This window comes from Rhinopithecus roxellana, chromosome 5 (assembly GCF_007565055.1).
Source record: "Rhinopithecus roxellana isolate Shanxi Qingling chromosome 5, ASM756505v1, whole genome shotgun sequence".
Classification (NCBI taxonomy): domain Eukaryota; kingdom Metazoa; phylum Chordata; class Mammalia; order Primates; family Cercopithecidae; genus Rhinopithecus; species Rhinopithecus roxellana.
In genome coordinates, this window is record NC_044553.1 from 42,632,843 (window position 1) to 42,655,962 (window position 23,120).

The 23,120-nt window shown below is 42.6% G+C and overlaps 3 protein-coding genes across 7 annotated transcripts in view; 1 reads left to right on the forward strand and 2 right to left on the reverse strand.

Annotated features, from left to right (window-relative positions):
- Positions 1-16,504, reverse strand: part of CCPG1 (cell cycle progression 1) — a 50,423-nt gene extending 33,919 nt beyond the window's left edge. For 3 of the 5 annotated variants that reach the window (XM_030929730.1, XM_030929729.1, XM_030929728.1), the window contains exons 1-2: positions 16,217-16,375; positions 719-787 (exon numbers count right to left, since the gene is read on the reverse strand). In XM_030929730.1, the coding sequence (XP_030785590.1) occupies positions 719-778 (60 nt within the window). In that variant the 5' untranslated portion in view covers positions 779-787; positions 16,217-16,375. Of the gene's footprint in view, positions 1-718; positions 788-15,841 lie in introns of all 5 variants that reach the window. The other 2 variants (XM_010372565.2, XM_030929727.1) reach the window with 2 other exon arrangements.
- Positions 16,494-21,043, forward strand: C5H15orf65 (chromosome 5 C15orf65 homolog). Its single transcript, XM_010372568.2, has 2 exons — positions 16,494-16,786; positions 20,561-21,043. Exons 1-2 carry the CDS (start codon positions 16,769-16,771, stop codon positions 20,906-20,908), a joined length of 366 nt encoding a protein of 121 aa, XP_010370870.1. The 5' UTR covers positions 16,494-16,768; the 3' UTR covers positions 20,909-21,043.
- The window catches only part of DNAAF4 (dynein axonemal assembly factor 4), an 81,191-nt gene continuing 78,200 nt past the window's right edge, over positions 20,130-23,120 (reverse strand). Inside the window, exon 9 of the mRNA XM_010372570.2 lies at positions 20,130-20,471. Within this exon, the coding sequence (XP_010370872.1) occupies positions 20,373-20,471 (99 nt within the window). The 3' untranslated portion in view covers positions 20,130-20,372. The remainder of the gene's footprint in view (positions 20,472-23,120) is intronic.

Here is a 23,120-nt window from a genome sequence, read left to right on the forward strand (position 1 = left end):
TGGGATTACAGGTATTGAGTTACCGCGCCTGGCCAGTATACTGTCATTTTTCTATAGTGAACATACATTACTGCCATGAGAAAATAAAATGTACAAGTTATGTATACTTGTTGTACATAGATCAATCTTCTATTATAAAATTCATTTTGTGCCGGGCGCGGTGGCTCACGCCTGTAATCCCATCACTTTGGGAGGCCGAGGCGGATGGATCACAAGGTCAGGAGATCCAGACCATCCTGGCTAACATGGTGAAACCCCATCTCTACTAAAAATACAAAAATATTAGCGGGGCGCGGTGGCTCACGCCTGTAGACCCCGCTAGTCGGGAGGCTGAGGCAGGAGAATGGCTCCAACCCGGGAGGCGGAGCTTGCAGTGAGCCGAGATGGCGCCACTGCATTCCAGCCTGAGCAATGGAGTGAGACTCCATCTAAAAAAAAAAAAAGAAAAAATTATATGAAAATGAAAGTAAAGCACAAGCCCTGACCAATAATAAACCCTCAATAAGTATTTGCCTAATGTCTCAAGGCTATGTACAATAATGTAGAAGATGCTGGCTCATAAAGAGTTCTCAGCAGTGAAGTTTAATATGAGAGGGAAAATGTCCATTGGAACTTTTTGCTTAAATGTAGAAAAGACTGATCTTCAAAGAACACCGTTTACATCACTGGTAACATTAATATTACAAATTACCTTATAAGAAAGTATTAAATATCATACCTCATGACTGATGACAGTCCAACCACAAGATGAATCACTGTCACTGGAATTTTCAGACATCTTTCAGGTCTACAAATACAAAAACATATTGACTTATGGGACACATTTTTTAAAATTCTATAGGAAGCACTATATGTGACACTAAGTTTGAAAAGTGGTTTACTGTCTTCCAGGTGAAACAGAGACAAGCCACCCATAAATTTACCATACAGAACATGACAGGACTGCATACCTAAAGGAACAGATATAAGGAAACTTCTAAGACAAGGAGACCCTCCTAGACTAGAACCGTCTAGACAGTCATATTGTTGGAATGAAGAAAAAAGTTATGTCTAAAAGAAAATGTAGCATTTGGCCAGACAGAGGTGAAAGAAAAGGAGAATCGTGAATGGGGAGCAGGCAGCAACAGTAAAGGACTCTATTTTCAATGAACAGTAAGGTGTGAAAAACATGACGGCAGAAACTGAGAAGCAGAGGGAAACTGAAAAGCTCCTATGCCAAGAAAAACGAAGTCTGTATGTTGGCAACATGAAGCAATTTACATTTTTCAAACAGAGAAGAAACATGATCAAACCGTTTTGAGACTGAGTCTCCTGCCTCAGTCTCCCGAGCAGCTGGGACTACAGTGCGCGCCACCATGCCCAGATAATTTTTGTATTTTTAGCAGAAATGGGGTTTCACTATGTTGGCCAGGCTGGTCTCGAACTCCTGACCTCATGATCCGCCCGCCTTGGCCTCCCAAAGTGCTGGGATTACAGGCAAGAGCCAACATGCCCGGCAATCAAACTGTTTTTATGAAAATAACTGTGTCAGCAATACTTCAGTTGGATTAAAGTTGGGGCGGTGGTGGGGAAGACACCAGAGGTTGGTTAGAAACATCTGGTCACTGGCAACAACCTGGACTCAAGCCCTAAACCAGCATACAATGGTCACTCTACCTGGTTTTTTGTTTTTGTATCTGAAACTCCTTTAAACTTCAAAACCCAACTTATTAAAAAAAATAGTATTTCTACTCATTTATTCTACATGTGTCTTATGCTTCTATTATTGGACATATACTGTGAACACATTAGATCCAACTTCTAACAGAAATCAACCGCAGACAATACGGAAGTAGTGCTCAAATAAGAACAGGGCAAAAATACAGATCTACATAATCTGTTTTTTTTGTTTTTTGGTTTTTGTATTTTTAGTAGAGACGAGGTTTCACCGTGTCGGACAGGATGGTCTCAAACTCCTGGCCTCAAGTCAGATCCATATAACCTGTTAATTATTCTGGAAACTCCTGAACATTGATATTCAAAAAGAGAGGATACAAAGAGGTTGGTCACTAATAGTATAAAAATTAACATGTTTCAAATGAATTATTTAAAACCTGAACTAAGACATCAATTGCATGACTTTTCATGTTATGATAGAGCATTTTGTAATAGGTTCACCTGAGGTCATCTAATTGCTTGATTTCTAATTTCAAGTGATTAAGGCCCAGGCAGTTTATAACTCTATAAATTTAAAGGTAAACTTACAGAAAACTACTAGGGTAAAATAAATTTTTTCTGTCCAGTCAGTAGTGGTTATCCAAAAAGCTACAGTTTAAATACCCTGTAGGATATTAACCATGTTTATATCTTAGCAACTTTATTTCAGCAATCTTTATTAAACTGACTATATAAATCCCAATTTCTCATTCAACCTGTCGGCATTCTTTATTAAACGGACGATATTTCTTTTTTTTGTGTGTGTGACAGGGTCCTGTTCTGTCATACAGGCTTGAGTGCAAGGGCATAATCATGGCTCACAGCAGCCTTGACCTCCCAAACTCAATTGATCCTCCTGCCTCAGCCCCATGAGTAGCTGGGCGCGTGCCACCATGCCCAGCTAATTTTTTGTAAAGACAAAGTTTGGCCATGTTGGCCAGGCTGGTCTGGAAGGCCTGGCCTCAACAATTCGCCCTCCTCAGCTTCCCAAAGTGCTGGGATTACAGGCCTGAGCCACTGCACCTGGCCTAAACTGACTATATAAACCCCAATTTCTCATTCAACTATTTTTCAGGACTTTCAAAAAAGTTTTTGATACGTATCAATGTCTATTTGCATGAGAATCGTGTTTATAATAGCTTGAAAATTATGCATGACATGAAAATACACAAAGACTTAGCAATTAAATTTGCAGGGGGAAAGGAGAATGATCAAAGGTCTCTATAAATGAGGTTGCAAATTTGATAGCATATTTTAAAGTAAATTAACAGTTGTCAAAATTTAAAAATTGAGATACTACATTAAAATGAAGATTTCTGGAGCTGGGAGCAGTGCAAAGTGCCTATTAATCCCAACTACTTGGGAGCCTGAGGAAGAAAGATCCCTTGAGGGCAGGAGTTCAAGGTGGTTAAGAGCCATAATGATCATGACTGTGAATTGCCACTGTACTCCAGACTGGATAACACAGTGAGATCCTTACTCTTCAAAAAAAAAAAGGGCTAGGTGTGGTAGTTTACATCTTTCACATCTCCAGCCCCAACACTGAGAGGCCAAGATGGGAGGACTGCTTAAGTCCAAGAGTTCAAGATCAGCCTGGGCAACAACACAAAAAACAAACAAAACGATATCTGATTCCTCACTAAAAAAAACAAATCAAAAGATCTGATGACAAGGAAAGATGTCCCAGTGAAAAAGAAAAAAAGCATCACGCAGGAAGAACAAAGGCAGAAAAATGTAAAAGAATATGAAAGTTCTTTTTTTTTTTTTTTTTTTTTTTTTTTGAGACGGAGTCTCGCTCTGTCGCCCAGGCTGGAGTGCAGTGGCCGGATCTCAGCTCACTGCAAGCTCCGCCTACCAGGTTCACGCTGTTCTCCTGCCTCAGCCTCCCGAGTAGCTGGGACTACAGGTGCCCACCACCTCGCCCGGCTAGTTTTTTGTATTTTTTAGTAGAGACGGGGTTTCGCCGTGTTAGCCAGGATGGTCTCGATCTCCTGACCTCGTGATCCACCCGTCTCGGCCTCCCAAAGTGCTGGGATTACAGGCTTGAGCCACTGCGCCCGGCCGAAAGTTCTTTTAAAAAATAAAAAATAAAAAAGACAATTTAGTACTAATGTAGTTTAAAAGATCAGATTTGATTTTTTTTTTTTTTTTTTTTTTTTTGAGATGGAGTCTCACTCTGTCACCAGACTGGAGTGCAGTGGCGTCATCTCAGCTCACCACAACCTCCGACTCCCTGGTTCAAGCAATTCTCCTGCTTCAGCCTCCCAAGTAGCTGGGACTATAGGCACGCACCATCACACCCAGCTAATTTTTGTATTTTTAGTAGAGACGGGGTTTCACCATCCTTACTAAAGGCCAGGATAGTCTCCATCTCCTGACCTCGTGATCCGCCCAACTCAGACTTCCAAAGTGCTGGGATTACAGGCGTGAAGCCACGGCATCTGGCCACGATTTTTTTTAATTTTTGATAGGATCTCGCTTTGTCACTTAGGCTGTAGAACAGTGACATGAACACAGTTCATCGCAGCCTTGACCTCCCAGGCTCAAGCTACCCTCCCACCTCAGCCTCCTGAGTAGCTGGAACTACAGGTGTGCACCGCCATGCCTAATATTTGTATTTTTTGTAAAGACAGGGTTTTGCCATGTTGCCCAGGTTGGTTTCACACTCCTGAGCTCAAGTGATCCACCTCCCTTGGCCTCTCAAAGTGCTGGGACGACAGGCATGAGCGGCTGCCATCCGGTCAGATTTGATTTTTCAAATGAGCATATATTGGCCGGTCCCCAAGGCTCACGCCTTTAATCTCATCACTTTGGGAGGCCTGAGGTGGGTGGATCATGAGGTCAGGAGTTCAAGACCAGCCTGGCCAAGATGATGAAACCCCGTCTCTACTAAAAATACAAAAACTTAGCTGGGCACGGTGGCAAGTGCCTGTAATCCCAGCTACTGAGGAGGCTCAGCCAGAAGAACTGCTTGAACCCAGGAGGCGGATGTTGCGGTGAGCCGAGATCACACCATTGCACTCCAGCCTGGGCAACGAGGGAAATTCCATCTCAAAATAAATAAAATAAAACAAAATACATATATTAAGATGGCAGGGCCGAGAGTGGCGGCTTGCACCTGTTAACAGCACTTTGGGAGGCTGAGGTGGGAGGATCACTTGAGGCCAGACGTTCAAGATCCGTCTGGGCAACATAGTAAGACTCCTCGTCTCTACCAAAAAAAAATGTTAAATCAGCAGGACATGGTGGCCCACACCTGTTGTCCTAGTTACTTGGGAAGCTGAGGCAGGAGGATCACTTGAGCTCAAGTTCAAGGTTGCAGCGAGCTATGATTGCATGACTGCACTCCAGTGTGGATAACACAGTGAGACTGTCTCAAAAAAAATTTTTTTTAAACATAGGGAAGCAACTAAACAACCCTAGACCTGTGGGATGCAAGGAAGCAACATAATATTCCATGAAAAAGATGAGCATCTAAACTTAATCAGTGTTGATGAGGGAAAGGGTTCAGAAGATAGCGGGAAGGGTTTAGAAGAGCTCTGAGAAGACATGAAAGATTATTATTTTTGTCATGATTTGGATGAAAGGTCTCACTCTGTCACTCAGGCTGGCGTACAGTAGTATGAACACAGCTCAAGGCTGCTGAGACAGGAAAATAGGGTCTGGAGGCAGGGTACATCAGGTTGATTCACACTTCAGCTATGACAGGAAATATCCTCTCCATAGGGCATACACCAAGGAAATGACTTTGTAACTTTACTTCACCTCTCCATTTACATAGGGTGCACACCAAGTAACCAATAGAAACCTCTAGAGGGTATTTAAGCCCCCACAAATTCTATAACAGCGCCCTTGAGCCCCCACGCTAGGGCCCGCCACCACACTGTGGAGTGTACTTTCATTTTCAATAAATCTCTGACTTCATTCTTTCCTTGCTTTGTCTGTGTGTTTTGTCCAGTTCTTTTTTTAAGATGCCAAGAACCTGGACACCCTCCACCAGAAACACAGCCTTGAACTCCCAGGCTCAAGTAGATGCTCCCACCTCAGTCTCCCAAGTAGCCAGGGCTATGCAGATATGTGCCACCCTGCCCAGCTAATTTCTTTTTAAGAGTCAGGGACCTGCTAGGTTGGTAGGCTGGTCCCAAACTCCTGGGCTCAAGTGATCCACCCATCTCAGCCTCACAAAGTGCTGGGATTACAGGCGTGAGCCACCGCACCCAGCCTAAAGATTATTTTATTAAAGGACTGAATAACCAACTGTAGAAGGGCAAAAGTGTAGGATAGCTCCCAGGTTTCCCGTTTAAGTGACTGGGTAACTGGAAAAATTCTATATGAAACAAGAAGTAGGTGAGGGCTTTGTGATAAGAAAACTGGCTGAAGCCACCAGGATAAGTGGCTCATGCCTCTAATCCCAGCACTTTGGGAGGCCGAGGCGGGCGGATCACGAGGTCAGGAGATGGAGACCATCCTGGCTAACATGGTGAAACCCCGTCTCTACTAAAAATACAAAAAATTAGCCAGGCGTGGTGGTAGGTGCCTGTAGTCCCAGCTACTGGGGAGGCTGAGGCAGGAGAATGGCGTGAACCTGGGAGGCAGCGCTTGCAGTGAGCCAAGATTGTGCCACTGCACTCCAGCCTGGGCAACAGAGCGAGACACCGTCTCAAAAAAAAAAAGAAAGAAAGAAAGAAAGAAAACTGCCTGAAGCCTAAAAAGCATTCTTTCTCAACTGTGTGAAAGCTTCCCTCCTTCCCTTTGCCTGATCCCATCTTCTAACAAACAGATTTCAAAAAAAAGACTTGGGAGAACTTACCATACTTGAATTTCTCAAATCAAAAAGCCCACTTCAATCAGGCCCCAGTTTAATGCTTTGTTTACTTCCTTGAGGGAAAGATAACATTGAAACCAGCCAGTTATCCCACAGAACTTTTATGGTTTCTTTGAATAAATACAGAAATTGATCCTCTCAGTCTTAAAACTTGAGAAAGTTCTATTTGTGTTATCTAAGCTCCTTTCTTAGGAAACAAACCATAAGGCCTCCTAGATAGGATCAAGAAGCTGAAGCTTACTTAACAGATGACAATGAGAAGCCAGACCCTGCATGATTGCCTAACTGACCACCTGTTGCCTGTTGACCAACTTCTCTTTCTCACCCCTCTCTAATTCCTGTTTGCCCACACATGGTTACATTTCTTCTCCGCTATATAAACCTCTAATTTCAGTCAGTCAGAGACGGATTTGAGACTGATCTCCCATCTCCTTGGCTGCAGCACCCAATTAAAGCCTTCTTCTCTGGCAATACTCATCTCTGTGATTGGCTTGCTTTGCGGCAAGCAGCAGGACCTAGACCAAACCCCTGGTGTTTTGGTAACACCATCCAGCCCAAATGAGAAAAAAAGATTTCCCGCTGGCCCTAACACCACCATGAAAATTTAGATAAGCAAAATTAACAGGCTTACTAAAGAACCCTATTAATTCAGCTCTTCTCAAAATGTTGGGGGCATACTACAATCAAAGCAAGAAAAAAAATAATAACTTTTTAAGCCCTATCCTAGACACAATGAATATGAAAGCCCCCTGGCAGTTTGAACCTCCCCATTATAGCTAGAGATCTTAAAATGTTAATCTCATTATGTCATTCCTTTAAAATGTTAAGATTTTCTTCAAGATAATGCCCCAAAGCCTTGAATATCAAGTCTTTTATCTCTAGCTCTCATCTCTTTTAATTCATTCCCTCTTTGCCCAACCTTCTCAGTTCCCCTCAAAATGCTTGGCTTTGTCTTTACTCCAGGGCTTTACATATTCTGATCAGTCGCCCATCCCTTTACCAGCACCCAAACTCCTGTGCTTATCTCAGCTAATGGTTCACTTCCTTTGAGAACCATCCCTTGACCCTAGCCCTAAGACTCTATTATTTTCTGCATCTAGCACTTAATACAGAGCATTGTGCTGTAATTGCTTGTTTACCAGCCTATAATGTATTCCCAACACATACTGAGTGAATGCTAAATACATATTAAGCAATCAATAAACAAGAAAGGTAACCACGTCTGGGGGATAGTGCAGTTAACTGTTCTTTACAGAACTCAAAATAAGGCTGGGTGTGGCAGATCACGCCTGTAATCCCAGCACTTTGGGAGGCAGAGGCGGGCAGATCATGAGGTCAGGAGTTCGAGACTAACCTGGCCAAATAGTGAAACACCATTATCTACTAAAAAAACAAAAATTAGTCGGGCATGCTGATGCGCGCCTGTAGTCTCAGCTACTAGGGAACCTGAATCAGAAGAATCGCTTGAAACCAGGAGGAGGAGGCTGCAGTGAGCCACGATCATGCCACTGCACTCCAGCCTGGGCAACAGAGTGAGACTACACCTCCAAAAAAAAAAAAAAAAAAGAACTCAAAATTCTGGAGAAGTCCATGAGCCTCTCCCATTATTCTGACCATTGGTAAATGTATAAACCCTCCCCCGATTTTAAGAGCTTTACTAATAATTTAGAAATAAGCAGAATATAGGACAGCTACAAAGGCTAAGAAATCATACAGTTATAAAACAAAGAATATTTTGTGAAGACAATAAACTTGAAGTTCTGTTTAGGCTCAGGCTTCCTTTTATTCCTCAGAGTAGTTTATTTTAACTCGATCTCAGTCATGTATTTCCAATTGCTTTTCATGTCCACTTGCAGGTTTCTCAAAGTGTCTAACACACAACAGCTACAATACTGAAATCATCTTCTTGCTGCTCCTCCTATTTCTGCTAACTCACAGAATTACAGTAGCCAAAAACAATATGGCCATTATAAGCAAGAGTCACCACACATTCAGGTCAAAAACCTTAGAGTTATGTCAACAAAAAGAGTCAAACCCTGTAAAATATTTGAAGAGATTTATTCTGGGATAGATTTATGCTGGAATAGAGAAGTTTAATTCTAAAAAGGATGGTCAGCGGAAGCTTCATTGCCAAAGTATATGTGAGCAAAGATTTGAATGAGTGAGGCGCCATTATATACAGTTAACTGGAGGAAGAGCACTTAAGACCAAATGAATAGTAGGTATAAAGTTGAGATCAAAGCTCTACCTTTGAGAAACAGCAAGGAGGCCTGTGTGGATCACCTAGCAGGAGAGAGGAAGACAAGATTAAACACAAGATAATAGGGTGGGCAAGGGGACAGATTGACTAGGGCTTACAGATCCTAAGACTCCTTTTAAAAAGCGTTTTAGCTTTTTACTCTGAGTGAAAACTAAAAGTCACAGACGGGTTTTGAGAAAAGGAATAAAAGATCACTCTGGCTACCTATTGGGACAGAATTGTGGGGGAGCAAAGGCAGAAGCAAGAAGTTCATTTGCGTGGCTGCTATGATAATCCAGGTGAGAGATGATGGTGGTTTGCACTAGGATGGATGCAGTGAAGACAGCGAGAAATGGACAGATTATACACGGATTTCAAAGGCACAGCCAACAGGACTTCCTGATGTATTGAATATGGGGTATAAAGGATGACTCCTGGCCTCACCGAGTACCAGAATGGAATAGCCACTGAGGCAGAAGATTTCAAAAAGAGCAGGTTATGAGAAGAAAATCAGTGAATTGGGCCTGGCGTGATGGCTCACACCTGTAATCCCAGCACTTTGGGAGGCCAAAGTGGGCGGATCACTTGAGGTTAGGAGTTCATGACCAGCTTGGCCAACATGGTGAAACCCTGTCTCTACTAAAAATACAAAAATTGGCCAAGTGGTGTGGTGGATGCCTGTAGTCCCAGCTACTTGGGAGGCTGAGGCAGGAGAATTGCCTGAACCCAGGAGGCGGAGGTTGCAGTGAGCCGCGACCACGCCACTGCACTCTAGCCTGGGAGACAGAACAAGACTCTCATCTCGGAAAAAAAGAAAAAGAAAAGAAAATCAGTAAATTGATTGGGAGCATTTTAAATCTGAGATAGTTATTATCACATCCAAGAGGAAACATCAAGTAGGTGTCCGGAGACTGAATTCAGGGAAGAGTTATAGACTAAATAAGTGATTTTAAAACACTTTGGTGGAAGCTGTCAAAATCTGTAAGAATAACCAAACAACATCAATTTTACCTCATAAAATATAACTGGAATGAATATTACCTGATATGATGGTGCCCCTCATCATTCCTGAGTAGCTACATTTTACTATGAAAAAGGTGAGGTTTCCATCACCATATCTTCTAGAACTAGACAAGATGGAGATGAATGGTAGCATTATTCTCCCACATGTCTACAATTCCGAAGTGAGGCAACCAATAGGCTATAGGCAAAGGCCCCAAAGTGCAGCTGTACTGTCATGTGACCAAAGATAAGACGGTCAGTTTGGAGTGCTTTTAAGAACGTATTTCTAAAAAATGCTTTTCAAAATGTCTGGGTCTTTCACCTCCACCAAAGGATATGAAAATGTATGCTTTAAAATGCATCACTTGAGAAAGGGAAGAGGATACAAGATCCCAACTAATGAAAACTTTTTTTTTTTTTTTTTGAGACGGAGTCTCACTCTGTCTCCAGGCTACAGTGCAGTGGCACGATCTCGGCTCACTGCAACCTCTACTTCCCAGGTTCAAGAGATTATCCTGCCTCAGCCTCCCAAGTAGCTGGGATTACAGGCACACACCACCATGCCCAGCTAATTTTTGTACTTTTAGTAGAGATGGGTTTCACCATGTTGGGGTTTCACCACGTTGGCCAGGATGGTCTCGATCTCTTGACCTCGTGATCCGCCTGCCTCAGCCTCCCAAAGTGCTGGGATTACAGGTGTGAGCCACTGCGCCCGGCATCAAAACTTTTTGAAAGTCTACTTTTTGTCTAATAAACCTATGGAAATATTTCAAATGAGCCTATCCTCATCTGGAACATGAAACTGCATTTATTCATTCAACATATGATTACTGAGTACCTACTATGTGCCATGAACTCTTCTAAGTCCTGAAGATACAGGATTGAAAGAAAGAAAACAAAAACAAAAGAAAAACCTCCCATGAAGAAAAGTACTTTTTAAAGACATAGTTAGCCAGCTGGTGCCCAGTGCCATGGAGAAAAAGTGAGGGCAGAGTAGGGGTGGGGATGGTGCAAGAACTGGAATGTTAAATAGGGTGGTTAGGGAAGGCCTCCTTGAGGTCCTGAAAACAGTTGTGAAGAATGAATGAGTAGTTTTCCATCTTTTTTGTGCCTGAACACAACTGAGATTTAGTTATATGGAATGAAACACCTAGAGATGAGCTAAATATTAAAAAGACCAACTGTTAGGCCGGGCATAGTAGCTCATGCCTATAATCCCAGCACTTTGAGAGGCTGAGGCAGGTGGATCACCTGAGGTCAGGAGTTCGAGACCAGCTTGACCAACATGGGGAAACTCTGTCTCTACTTAAAAATACAAAAATTAGCCAGGTGTGGTGGTGCATGCCTGTAATCCCAGCTACTTGGGAGGCTGAGGCAGGAGAATCGCTTGAACCAGGAAGCAGAGGTAGCAGTGAGCCAAGATCACTCCATTGCACTCCAGCCTGGGCAACAAGAACGAAACTCCGTCTTAAAAAAAAAAAAAACACAAAAAACAAAAAAACACTATACCCTATAAACATAGAGGCAAAGACAAAAGAGACTGCAGATTACATACATTTATACCCAGGGCTAAAATTTTTTCTTCCCACTCAAAGAGTCTCCCCGACCTTAAGAGTAAGTATTCTGTACAATAAAGACACACTCCTTAGTGTGACACTGAAAAGCTCCCACTATCTGGTTCTAATGTAACTTGCAACTAATCTGATTAGCTTTCCTCCTCATCTGGCCCAAGTAATTTACTTGTTATCTTCTGAACACAAAACGGACAACCCTAACTCCATGTCTTCACTTCCTGAAATGCTTTTCTTCCTAAATTCTGATTGCTGTATTTAAAGCTGTCTTCTCCCATGAAATTTTCCTGGATCACTGTTTCTGACATACACTGATTTCATCTTCCCTTGAATCTACAGCATTTACTATACTTCTCAGCATAATTTGCCTAATGGTAGCTTACACTACTTACTTTTTTCCTTGAGTTACTTTATTAATTAGTATTAAGTTCAAAGTTTTGATAAATAGCTCCAATTGTATTTATTATAGCTTTCTTTTTAGAGACAGGATCTCACTCTGTCACTCAACCAGACGGGAGTACAGTGGCGCCACCACAGCTCACTGTAACCTCAAACTCCTTGGCTCAAGAGATCATCCCACCTCAGCCTCCTGAGTAGTTGGGACTACAGGTACACACCACCAAGTCAGGCTACGTTTTGTATTTTTAGTAGAGATGGCGTTTCACCATGTTGGACCAGGCTGGTCTCGAACCCCTGACCTCAGGTGATCCACTTGCCTCGACCTCCCAAAGTGCTGGGATTACAGGCGGGAGCCACCACACCCGGCCAATATGTATTTGTTTCTAAAATACTTTTTCTTTATCATAAATATTCTATATATCAACCTGACCTGAAGTTAATCTCAAGGGTCAGATCCTCTAGTGGCCAGGGATAACTTCCCCAGAAGGAAAAATTTAAACTCCATTACTTCTTTGGCTCAAAGACCAATGTTTTAAACATGAAATGCATCTCTCAGAGGACCTGAGATTTCAAATTCAATGTAGTCTCACTGTTAAGAAATCAACTTAAAGATCCATTTGAGAGGCGGGGCGCAGTGGCTCACGCCTGTAATCCCAGCACTTTGGGAGGCTGAGGCGGGCAGATCACGAGGTCAGGATATCGAGACCATCCTGGCTAACACGGTGAAACCCCGTCTCTACTAAAAATACAAAAAATTAGCCGGGTGTGGTGGTGGGAGCCTGTAGTCCCAGCTACTCGGGAGGCTGAGGCAGGAGAATGGCGTGAAACCGGGAGGCGGAGCTTGCAGTGAGCCTAGATCATGCCACTGCACTCCAGCCTGGGCAACAGAGCAAGACTCCGTCTCAAAAAGAAAAAAAAAAAAGATCCATGTGAGAGTATTAAAAACAATAACTACTTCCTATTGTCAAACTAGACTGATGACCTTTCTTAAACTTATAGAAGTGAGATTAAAACAAATCAAAACCAACATTAAAAGCTCAATCACAGAAGTACACTGCAGTTTCGGGACATTCAATGCAACAGAGTGCAAGGTCAAGAGAGGAGCCAGGTTTCCTTCAGTCTGGAAAAAGCCACCAAGCTCTACCAAGAAACCAAATGAATACCCCACTTGACTTTTTTTCTTCATCAAACTTCCCAGTCAAAAAGTATTTATCCCAGCCGGGCGCGGTGGCTCAAGCCTGTAATCCCAGCACTTTGGGAGGCCGAGACGGGCGGATCACGAGGTCAGGAGATCGAGACCATCCTGGCTAACCCGGTGAAACCCCGTCTCTACTAAAATATACAAAAATCTAGCCGGGCGAGGTGGCGGGCGCCTGTAGTCCGCTGAGCCAGGAGAATGGCGTAAACCCGGGAGGCGGAGCTTGCAGTGAACTGAGATCTGGCCACTGCACTCCAGCCCGGGCGACAGAGCAAGACTCCGTCTCAAAAAAAAAAAAAAAAAAAAAAAAGTATTTATCCCATCATCACACTTCAAATATATAAGTGCTTCATGTAAATGCACTTATGCAGTACAATAATACTTCACATGAGTAGATAACTCCACGACTTACAAAGCAATTTCATTTTCATATCTGATTTCATCATCACAAATACCCCCATAAAGGCAGCTTGCTATTATTTACAAATTCCAAATGAAAATGAACAGAAAATTATAAATAATCACTTGCTCAACATCATTAAAAAGCCTGATTTCCAACCCAATGCTCTTTTTACATTTCAACATGCTGGCAATATGAACCAAAGTAAGATTTTGTAAGATTTTAAAAGAATAGTGATTTGGTAAGTACTTAAAAAGAAAAAAAAAAGATTTCAGGCTTCCTGTGATGACAGAAAAAAAAAACTCACACTTCTTATTTTCTAATACTTCCTCAGGTAATTCTATAGGCCCTTAAAGAGCTTTCCACACATTAAATGCCCTTTGGGGAAAAAAATCCCTTTATTCATCACTTAATTGCAATCCTTCCCATATTACAGGGCTGAATTTAATCTTAGAACTCAAATTGAGAGAAAATATGGCCAAGTTCATCTGGTGCAATACATTGCACCTGACCTTTGAAACCAAGTGTTTTACAAAGCCTAGTTAAAATTATGGAACTGTCAGGAAGGAAATGTGTGAAAATGTAATCCTTTATCACTGATAATACTGCAACTTCCTCATCTTCACCACAAAGAAACACAAACATAATTCAGCCTCCAGCAGTTCTGCATTGTTAGATGAGTCTGCATTTTTTGTTTTTAGTACCTTGGGCTTAACAGGCCTTGCTGCTGTGTTCATGTTCTTAACATGTTCAAAAACTACTACTTCCATGTTTAGCAGTTCATATACACCTAACTTTTTAAAGTCTTTCTTTATCTTGAATAAGAACATAATTATACAACCCATATAACAATACTGTGGAAGGAATTAGTAAATCAGACACATTAATCAATTTTGAATTTTTCTTAGCCCTGTGAATAGACCCAAAGCCTAATAACATATTGAGCCATCTCAGTACACAGAATACACAAAACTATAAGATAAAAAAATATTGAAAAGAAATTGACATTTGGAGTAGGCAAGCTCCAAAGAAGGCAACCTAAGAAAATAAAGCATGAACACTGTAACCTGAAAAACAACAAAGTGTTAAAAGTGTTTTTTCTAAAACACTTGAATAGATTTTTTTTCATCAAGTGTTAACTGACACTTGGCATTAAGGTAAACCCCCTTAATTTTTAAGAGGCAGATAGTAGCAAATGTACTGTATATTAATATGGAAGAACAATGTAGCCCTTTACAACAGAAAACAAAATGTGGCTAATGATTCATTACACTACTTACCAGTCCATATCCAATATAACCATAACAAAAAATAAAACAAAAACAGACATAAGCCAAAATATCAAACATATAAAACATGGTACTCAAAGTGATTCAATGTTAAGTTTCAGATTGTCCAGCCTTAAGTGAAGAAAAGCTAAGCACTTTCACCTCTGATTTCACTGTACAAGGTGAAAAGAAACCAGATCAAAAGATGGGATGCACAGGCCAGACATGGAGCTCTCATGCCTGTATCCAACCCTGGGAGGCTAAGGCAGGAAAATCGCTTGAATCCAGGAGTTCAGAGACCAGTCTGGGCAACATAGCGAGACCCTGCTTCTACATAACATTTTAAAATTAGGGCCGGGAGCGGTGGCTCACGCCTGTAATCCCAGCACTTTGGGAGGCCCAGGCAAGTGGATCACGAGTTCAGGAGATAGAGACCATCCTGGCCATCATGGTGAAACCCCACCTCTACTAAAAATACAAAAATTAGCCAGGCATGGTGGTGTGTGCCTGTAATCCCAGCTACTTGGGAGGCTGACGCCAAGAGAATTGCTTGAACCTGGGAGGCGGGTTGGGAGCCTAGATCACGCCACTGCACTCCAGCCTGGGCAACAAGAGCGAAACCCGGTCTCAAAAAAAAAAAAAAAAAAAATTATGAATTAAAATAATACCCTCACCATCTCCATCTTCCCCTATATGACCTGAGCTCAGAAAACAATAGTAAACCATTCACATTGGGTGTGTGTGATAAATACCCCGAGAAGTGTGGGGCCCAATAAGATTCTAATCTTAAAAGAAACGATGCGTTAATAGCGACATTTCAAGCACTATCCTGTAGACTGGAGGAGACAAATCTAAAATTCGTAGTACTATAGTTAGCTATTCTAGCTACAAGAATGCCCCACTGTGTTTTCAATAAAAGTAGAGCAGAACAGTACACATCTCACCACTCAACAAAATACCTTAGTTGGCGCTCCCAATAGTGCTAAACATAACGCGTACAAGGCACTGCATGAGGCAGCTGCTAATGAGGACAAATCGGTTAGGAAGACCAAAGCTAAAGGAGGCCAGTGAGCTGGAGAAGGGTATGGAGAGGTATTTGATCATCATCAGGCTGGCGTGCCAGCGGAAGTATCCGGGCATTATTTAATATTTAATCTTTCTATTCCTGACATCACGGGGGCTCAAACGTCATCCAAAGACAGGCTGGCATTAAACCTGGCAGGGTGACGCACATAACATCTTACCATATGGATTTTCATCAGTCCAGACCGACCAGCACCTCAGAGCCTGCCCAGTGAAGGAAGGAGGGTGCCCCAGGCAGTCCGCTCTCCCACAGTTGGCGCGCAGCTCGGTATAGCACACGGGGTTTGGAGGCTGCAAGACCACCGGACCGGATGCCCCAGGGGCCAGCTCGGGCCTCCGTGAATGTGGACTCGCGCACGGCCCGAGGAGGTCGCCCGTGCGGCCGCTGACGCCAGGCGTCAAGTCCCCGCCCGAGCAGCCCCAGCCTAGGAGGCGGACCACGCCACTGCTCCTCTACTGAGCCGAGGGTGTCGGCCAGGGACTCAGACAGTTGGCACAAACCCCCTCCCGGGGTCTAAGCCCGCCTAGTACAGTACCTGAAGGGGCAACGCCACCTCCGCCCAATTGTGCTGGCTGCCCCAGTGGCGGCGGTCACAGCTCGGGCGCCAATGACGCCTCTTATAAAAACAACAACCTGCTCGCAGGCTTCTGCAGCCCACAGGCGGTAACCGGCTGGGGGCCGCAGTGCATGCCGTGACGCGTAGTCCCGCTTGCGCCTCCTGCCAGGCACCGGTGAAGAGAAGAACTACCACTCCCGAAGAGGAGCGCAGGGCGCCGCCGGGCGGCTGCAGGAAGCTGGGCCGGGCGGCCGCAGATCCCCACAACATCCGGGAGTCGGTGACCACTTCCAGTTGCTATGGATACGAGTTGCAACCTCCAGAAAGGATTCGTGGTTTCTCCGGGAAAACAACTCCCCGGATTAAACGGATAGGTTTACACATACTGATCCACCCAGCTATTCATCTTCTATTTGCTACTTTAATTGGGTGCGGTTAAAACGCCACGTCCCTAGGCGTTCACCGGCTTTCTTGCCATCTACTGCATGCAAACTGACTTTGCCGAAAAAATTAACAAAGAAAATAGCGAAAATGACAGACCGCGACTGGGTGAGTTTAGGCAGAGGAATAGATGTTTGGGAATGTTGGTATTCGCTGGTATAATTTGAGGCACCACCTACTCCTACCAATCCCAACCCCACAACCCCGAAAAAGACTTTACAAGGCAGCTACTGAGCTTTTACATTTACACATGTAAATGCACGTTTCCTTAAGTCCGAATAGCCTCTAAAGGTGTAAAGACCATCGGGATTGTATGCACTCATACCCTACTGCAAACTGTTAGTGATGGTTTTGAACAAGAAAAACGTACTTTGTTAATTGTATACTTAAATTGTACTTTGTCAAAGAAGGGAGTTGTTTTAAAAAAGGATATGGTGACCGGGCGCGGGGCTCACGCCTGCAATCCCAGTAATTTGGGAGGCCGAGGTGGGTGGATCACCTGAGGTCAGGAGTTCGAGACCAGCCGGACCTACATGGTGAAACTCCGTCTCTACTAAATACAAAAAATTAGCCAGGAGAGATGGCGCGCGCCTGTAATCCTAGCTACTTGGGAGACTGAGGCAGGAGAATCGCTTGAACCTGGGAGGCAGAGGTTGCAGTGAGACGAGATTGCGCCACTGAACTGCAGCCAGGGCAACAAGAGCGAAAGATATCTTACATTTATGTTCACTCTTTACAGAAGCAATGAAAAGTTTAGGTTTCATTCTCTGTCCCCTAATTGTGGTAAAAGTAAATAAATGAAAAAATAAATAATAAACGTAAACATTAGCAAGGAAGATGGTGGGCCTGAACAGAGACAAAAGAGTGCCTCAAAATTAGACCTTTTTTATTTTTGCTTTTCTATTAACTATATTTAACATCAACAGTGACATCAAAAACATCTTAATTTTATAATTACAGCTTCTGCGATGGGCATTATTAACTAATGACTTGTTTTCATTTATCTTTTTAAGTATATATTTATCTATACCGAAGGACTTCGAAAAGTCAAGGTGGTCTGGCTTTCTCTAACTTTAACTGAAAATTAAATTACTAAGAAAGCTAACACCAGCTACTGGTAGATTTTTATACCTTTCAAGCCACTTTCACAGGCCAATTTTAAGATGTAATTTCTTCTGAAAATCATTTACAATTTTAACCTTTTTATCATTTAATAAAAGTTGTTGACATATGTGGCAGATAATTTAAACTCATCCTTTTATTATTCTTTGTATTGGCTGTTTGTTTCGTTCTTAATTGTAGTCAGTTTGAACTCCACATTTTAAGAATATCAGGTTTGAAGAAGGTGAAACCCAAATAAGAAAACTGCAGTGGTTGTCTATGATGTAAAGTATAAAGCAATGGGCCTTTTGTTTCAGAATCTATAAACATTTGTGAATTATCCTGGAAATCTAAAAAATTTTTAATTTAAGATTTAACTTTTCCAGATTTTGCGGTACTAATTATGCCAACGAAGTTTATCAGCTAATTTGTCTTCTGTTTTGACTAGATTTCATTTTCTGCAGTATGTTTTGAGCCAAAGCTGATCGGAATTCTAGAACCAGTAGTTAAGGAGGGTCATTTGATGACAAAAAGAGTTCTCAGGCCGGGCGTGGTGGCTCAAGCCTGTAATCCCAGCACTTTAGGAGGCAGAGACGGGCGGATCACGAGGTCAGGAAATCGAGACCATCCTGGCTAACACGGTGAAACCCCGTCTCTACTAAAAAAATACAAAAAACTAACCGGGCGAGGTGGTGGGCGCCTGTGGTCCCAGCTACTCGGGAGGCTGAGGCAGGAGAATGGCGTGAACCCGGGAGGCGGAGGTTGCAGTGAGCTGAGATCCAGCCACTGCACTCCAGCCTGGGCGACAGAGCAAGACTCCGTCTCAAAAAAAAATAAATAAGTAAAATAAAATAAAATAAAATAAAACAGTGATAAAAATTGATTTCATTTGGCCAGGTGCAGTGGCTCACACCTGTAATCCCAACATTTTGGGAAGCCGAGGCAGGTGGATCACTTGAGGTCAGGAGTCCAAGACCAGCCTGGCCATCATGGTGAAACCCCATCTCTACTAAAAATACAAAAATTAGGCTGGGCACGGTGGCTCACACTTGTAATTCCAGCACTTTGGGAGGCCGAGGCGGGCGGATCACCTGAGGTTGGGAGTTCAAGACCAGCCTGACTAACATGGAGAAACCCCATCTCTACTAAAAATACAAAATTAGCTGAGCCTGTTGGTACATGCCTGTAATCCCAGCTACTTGGGAGGCTGAGGCAGGAGAATTGCTTGAACCCGGGAGGCGGAGGTTGCAGTGAGCCGAGATTGCACCATTGCAGTCCAGCCTGGATGATAGAGCAAGACTCCGTCTCAAAAAAGAAACACACAAAACAAAACAAACAAATCTGCTCCATCTCCATGCTACCACCTACTATATAGTGTCATCATTACTCACACGGACTACTGCAGCTCCTCACCACCTTCACACAGGCCCTCACAACAGCCAAAGTCATTTTACTAGAATTATATTACATCATGTCACACCTCTCCTTAAAACCCTTCAATAGCTTTCCATTGCTTTTACGATAAAGGTTCAGATTTTAAACACAGTCAACAAAACCCTGAGACATCTGACCCCTGGCTCTCTATTTCTCATCTCATGACATTTTTACCCTAATTTATTTGACTTGCCATACTTTGTCCCCACCTCTATCTTTTACTTCCTTGCCTTATAGTCAATCTTAGATTGAATGGTACTTCAGTGGCATGGCTTTCCCTAACCCCCAGCACTAGATTAGAACCCCCATTGTGTCTTCATTAATATGTTGTATTTTTTTTTCTTCATAGCAGTTACCACAATTGTAATTATTCAGTTAGCTGTGTAATTAGTTGCTTAATGGCTGCCCACATACCCAGGCTAACCCTGGATGTTTATCTTGTTCCTTTTTCACTCTAAAATAAAGCTGTACTTCCTCTTCTATGACTTTTCAGATTTTCCCTATGATTTACAGACTTTTCAATAAATTCTCATAGTTGTAGTACAGAATGTTTAAAAAGCTACCTTATGCATATTTTTGACAAGTTTGCTCTGTGTACAGGTGTATGTGATTTTAAGGGTAGTCTTCAATGTCAAGAGAAGTGACCACCAAACAGGCTGGAGTGCAGTGGCTGGATCTCAGCTCACTGCAAGCTCCGCCTCCCAGGTTTACATTCCAGGCCATTCTCCTGCCTCAGCCTCCCGAGTAGCTGGGACTACAGGCGCCCGCCACCTCGCCTGGCTAGTTTTTTGTGTTTTTAGTAGAGACGGGGTTTCACCGTGTTAGCCAGGATGGTCTTGATCTCCTGACCTCGTGATCTGCCCGTCTCGGCCTCCCAAAGTGCTGAGATTACAGGCTTGAGCCACCGCGCCCAGCCGCAATAAAGCTTTTTAATCACCTGGGTGCAGGCAGGCTGAGTCCGCGATGGAAGATAGGGGTGGGGCCGTTTTATAGGATTAGGGTTGGTAATGGAAAATTATAGTCAAAGGGGGCAGGGGTGGGGGTCACAAGGTGCTCAGTGGGGGAGGTTCTGAGCCAGGAGAGTGAATTTCACAAGGTAATGTCATCAGTTAAGGCAGGAACCGGCCATTTTCACTTCTTTTGTGATTCTTCACTTGCTTCAGGCCATGTGGATGTATACGTGCAGGTCACAGGGGATATGATGGCTTAGCTTGGGCTCAGAGGCCTGACATTCAATCCCCTCCAGAGAACAGAATTTCTAAAAAAGAGAAGTGGGTGGGACTGAATTTAATTTTATTTTTTTCAGAACTTTAAAGTGGAGAATGATTTTATGTGTTTATCTTTTAGGACAAGAAATGTACTTCACCTTCAAATTCAGACACAGAAATGAAATCTGAACAACTACCTCCTTGTGTGAACCCTGGCAATCCTGTGTTTTCGTGTATGTTGGATCCAAAGACACTTCAGACAGCCACCTCACTATCAAAACCTCAGATGATTATGTATAAAACCAATTCAAGTCATTATGGTGAATTTCTACCTATCCCACAGTTTTTTCCCTGCAATTATACTCCAAAGGAGCAAGTATTTTCAAGCCATATCAGAGCAACTGGATTTTATCAAAATAACACTCTAAATACTGCACCTGACAGAACCAGAACTCTTGATTTTCCTAATATTCAACACACTCTATGAAAATATATTCCTTTGTATATTGAAAAGAAAATATACTCGCGAAAAATGAGTGTTAAATCTAAGGGTAGAATACCTAATTAAGATAAAAAGTTTTAAATCAATTTTTAAAATAAGTTAAAGTATTTCAACTGATAACTGAATGACAATGACTTTTTAAATGAAAATATGTTGAAAATAGCAAAATAAAAGGTAGAAAGTGTTAGTCCATGTAATCCAAAAGCTTCAAAAGCCTTTCATATTTTATTTACTTATCTATTGAGTCTACTTATCAAGACAGAGGAACACAGGAGCTGTAAGAAAAAAAAAATGATTTAAGGAAGATTCTGACCAACAATTTCACACTTTTGTTTTTTGTCTTTTGTTTTTTTTTGAGATGGAGTCTCACTGTATTGCCCAGGGTGGAGTGCAGTGGCGCGATCTCGGCTCACTGCAGCCTCCGCCTCCCAGGTTTAAGTGATTTTCCTGCCTCAGCCTCCCGAGTAGCTAGGATTACAGGCACTCGCCACCATGCCCACCTAATTTTTTGTATTTTTAGTAGAGATGGGGTTTCACCCTGTTAGCTAGGATGGTCTCAATCTCCTGACCTGGTGATCTGCCCACCTCGGCCTCCCAAAGTGCTGAGATTACAGGTGTGAGCCACTGTGCCCGGCCAACACACTTTTATTTTTTATTTTTGGAGACGGTTTCACCTTGTCACCCAAGCTGGAATGCAGTGGCATGATCATGGTTCATTGCAACCTTGGACTCCTGGGCTCAAACCATCCCCCACCTCAGCCTCTACTAGCTGGGACTAGAGGCAGGAACAACATGCCCCCGGCTAATTTATAGGGTGTGTGTGTGTGTGTGTAGATGGAGTTTCGCTGTGTTGCCCAGGCTGACCTCAAACTCCTGTCCTCAAGCTGTCATCCTGCCTTGGCCTCCCGAAGTGTTGGGATTACAGGAGTGAGCCACGCTGCCCAGCCAATTTCCCACTTTTAACATAATGTTAGTTCCCACTGCTAGGCTGGTGGAAGAGATAACTTGAAATTTATTGATTCATTCAGCAAATATTTTTTGAACTTTGACTGATGACAGACTGTTCTATGCAAATAGAGGTACAGAAATAAAAGGCAGTGATTTTTATTGTTTTAATTAACAATATTGGCCAAGTGTGATGGCTCACACCTGTAATCCCAGCACATTGGGAGGCCGGGGCAGGTGGATCACCTGAGGTCAGGAGTTCAAGACCAGCCTGGCCAACATGGTGAAACCCCATCTCAACTAAGATACAAAAAAATCAGCTGGGCATGGTGGCGGGTGCCTGTAATCCCAGCTACTTTGGGAGGCTGAGGCAGGAGAATCGCTTGAACCCAGGAAGTAGAGGTTGCAGTGAGCCGAGATCACACCATTGGACTCCAGCCTGGGCAACAAGAGCGAAACTCTGTCTCAAAAAAAAAAAAAATATTTTGGGAGAATGAGATTAGCAAATTAATATGTGGTAATTTTTGTAATGTAAAGTTGGCAGTATGCACAGGCCTTTCAGACAGACAGAATTGCTCAAATTGAGACCAGAGAGATCAGGAGAAGTGACCTAGAGAAGATAAACTTAAATCAAAGGAAGGTTATTCTAGGCAGAAGAAACTATATGGATAAGAGTACAAAGATATGAGATAATGTGGTATATTTTTATAAATGCAATTAATTTTATATATCTTTAACATAGTGTGAGCAGTGGTAGGTGACAGGCTATACAATTCTTTAAAATCTGTGATTCCACTGCACACACAGATTTATTTCAGCTGCCATCTGTTTAAACCATATGTTGATAATTGGGTCTGAATATCTTTCTGGAAAAAAAAATCATTGTTATTTTCCCCTGTTGGTTTTATTTCAGGATATTACCATCAATTAGAAAGAATAAATTTGTGAGTCATTAGGAGATTATAAAAGTTGAATCTTCTAATCATAAAAGTTGCTTGATGTAAGGAAACAGCTCAATCTCTGCAGACTCATCAATTTCTTCCAATTACCCCCAAAACTGATAATTTGGTAATGGCACAATCAAAAAAAATTAATATTTTTCACTTCCTCAAAACATCACTGCACAAGATGTCCAAGTGAATTATGCAATAACATTTTAGTTTATTAGCCTGTTCTTGCAGTATAAACCATACAAACAATTTTCCCCCTTCACTGTAGGTGCCCAATTCATGGCAAGTGACTTTACCTTTTT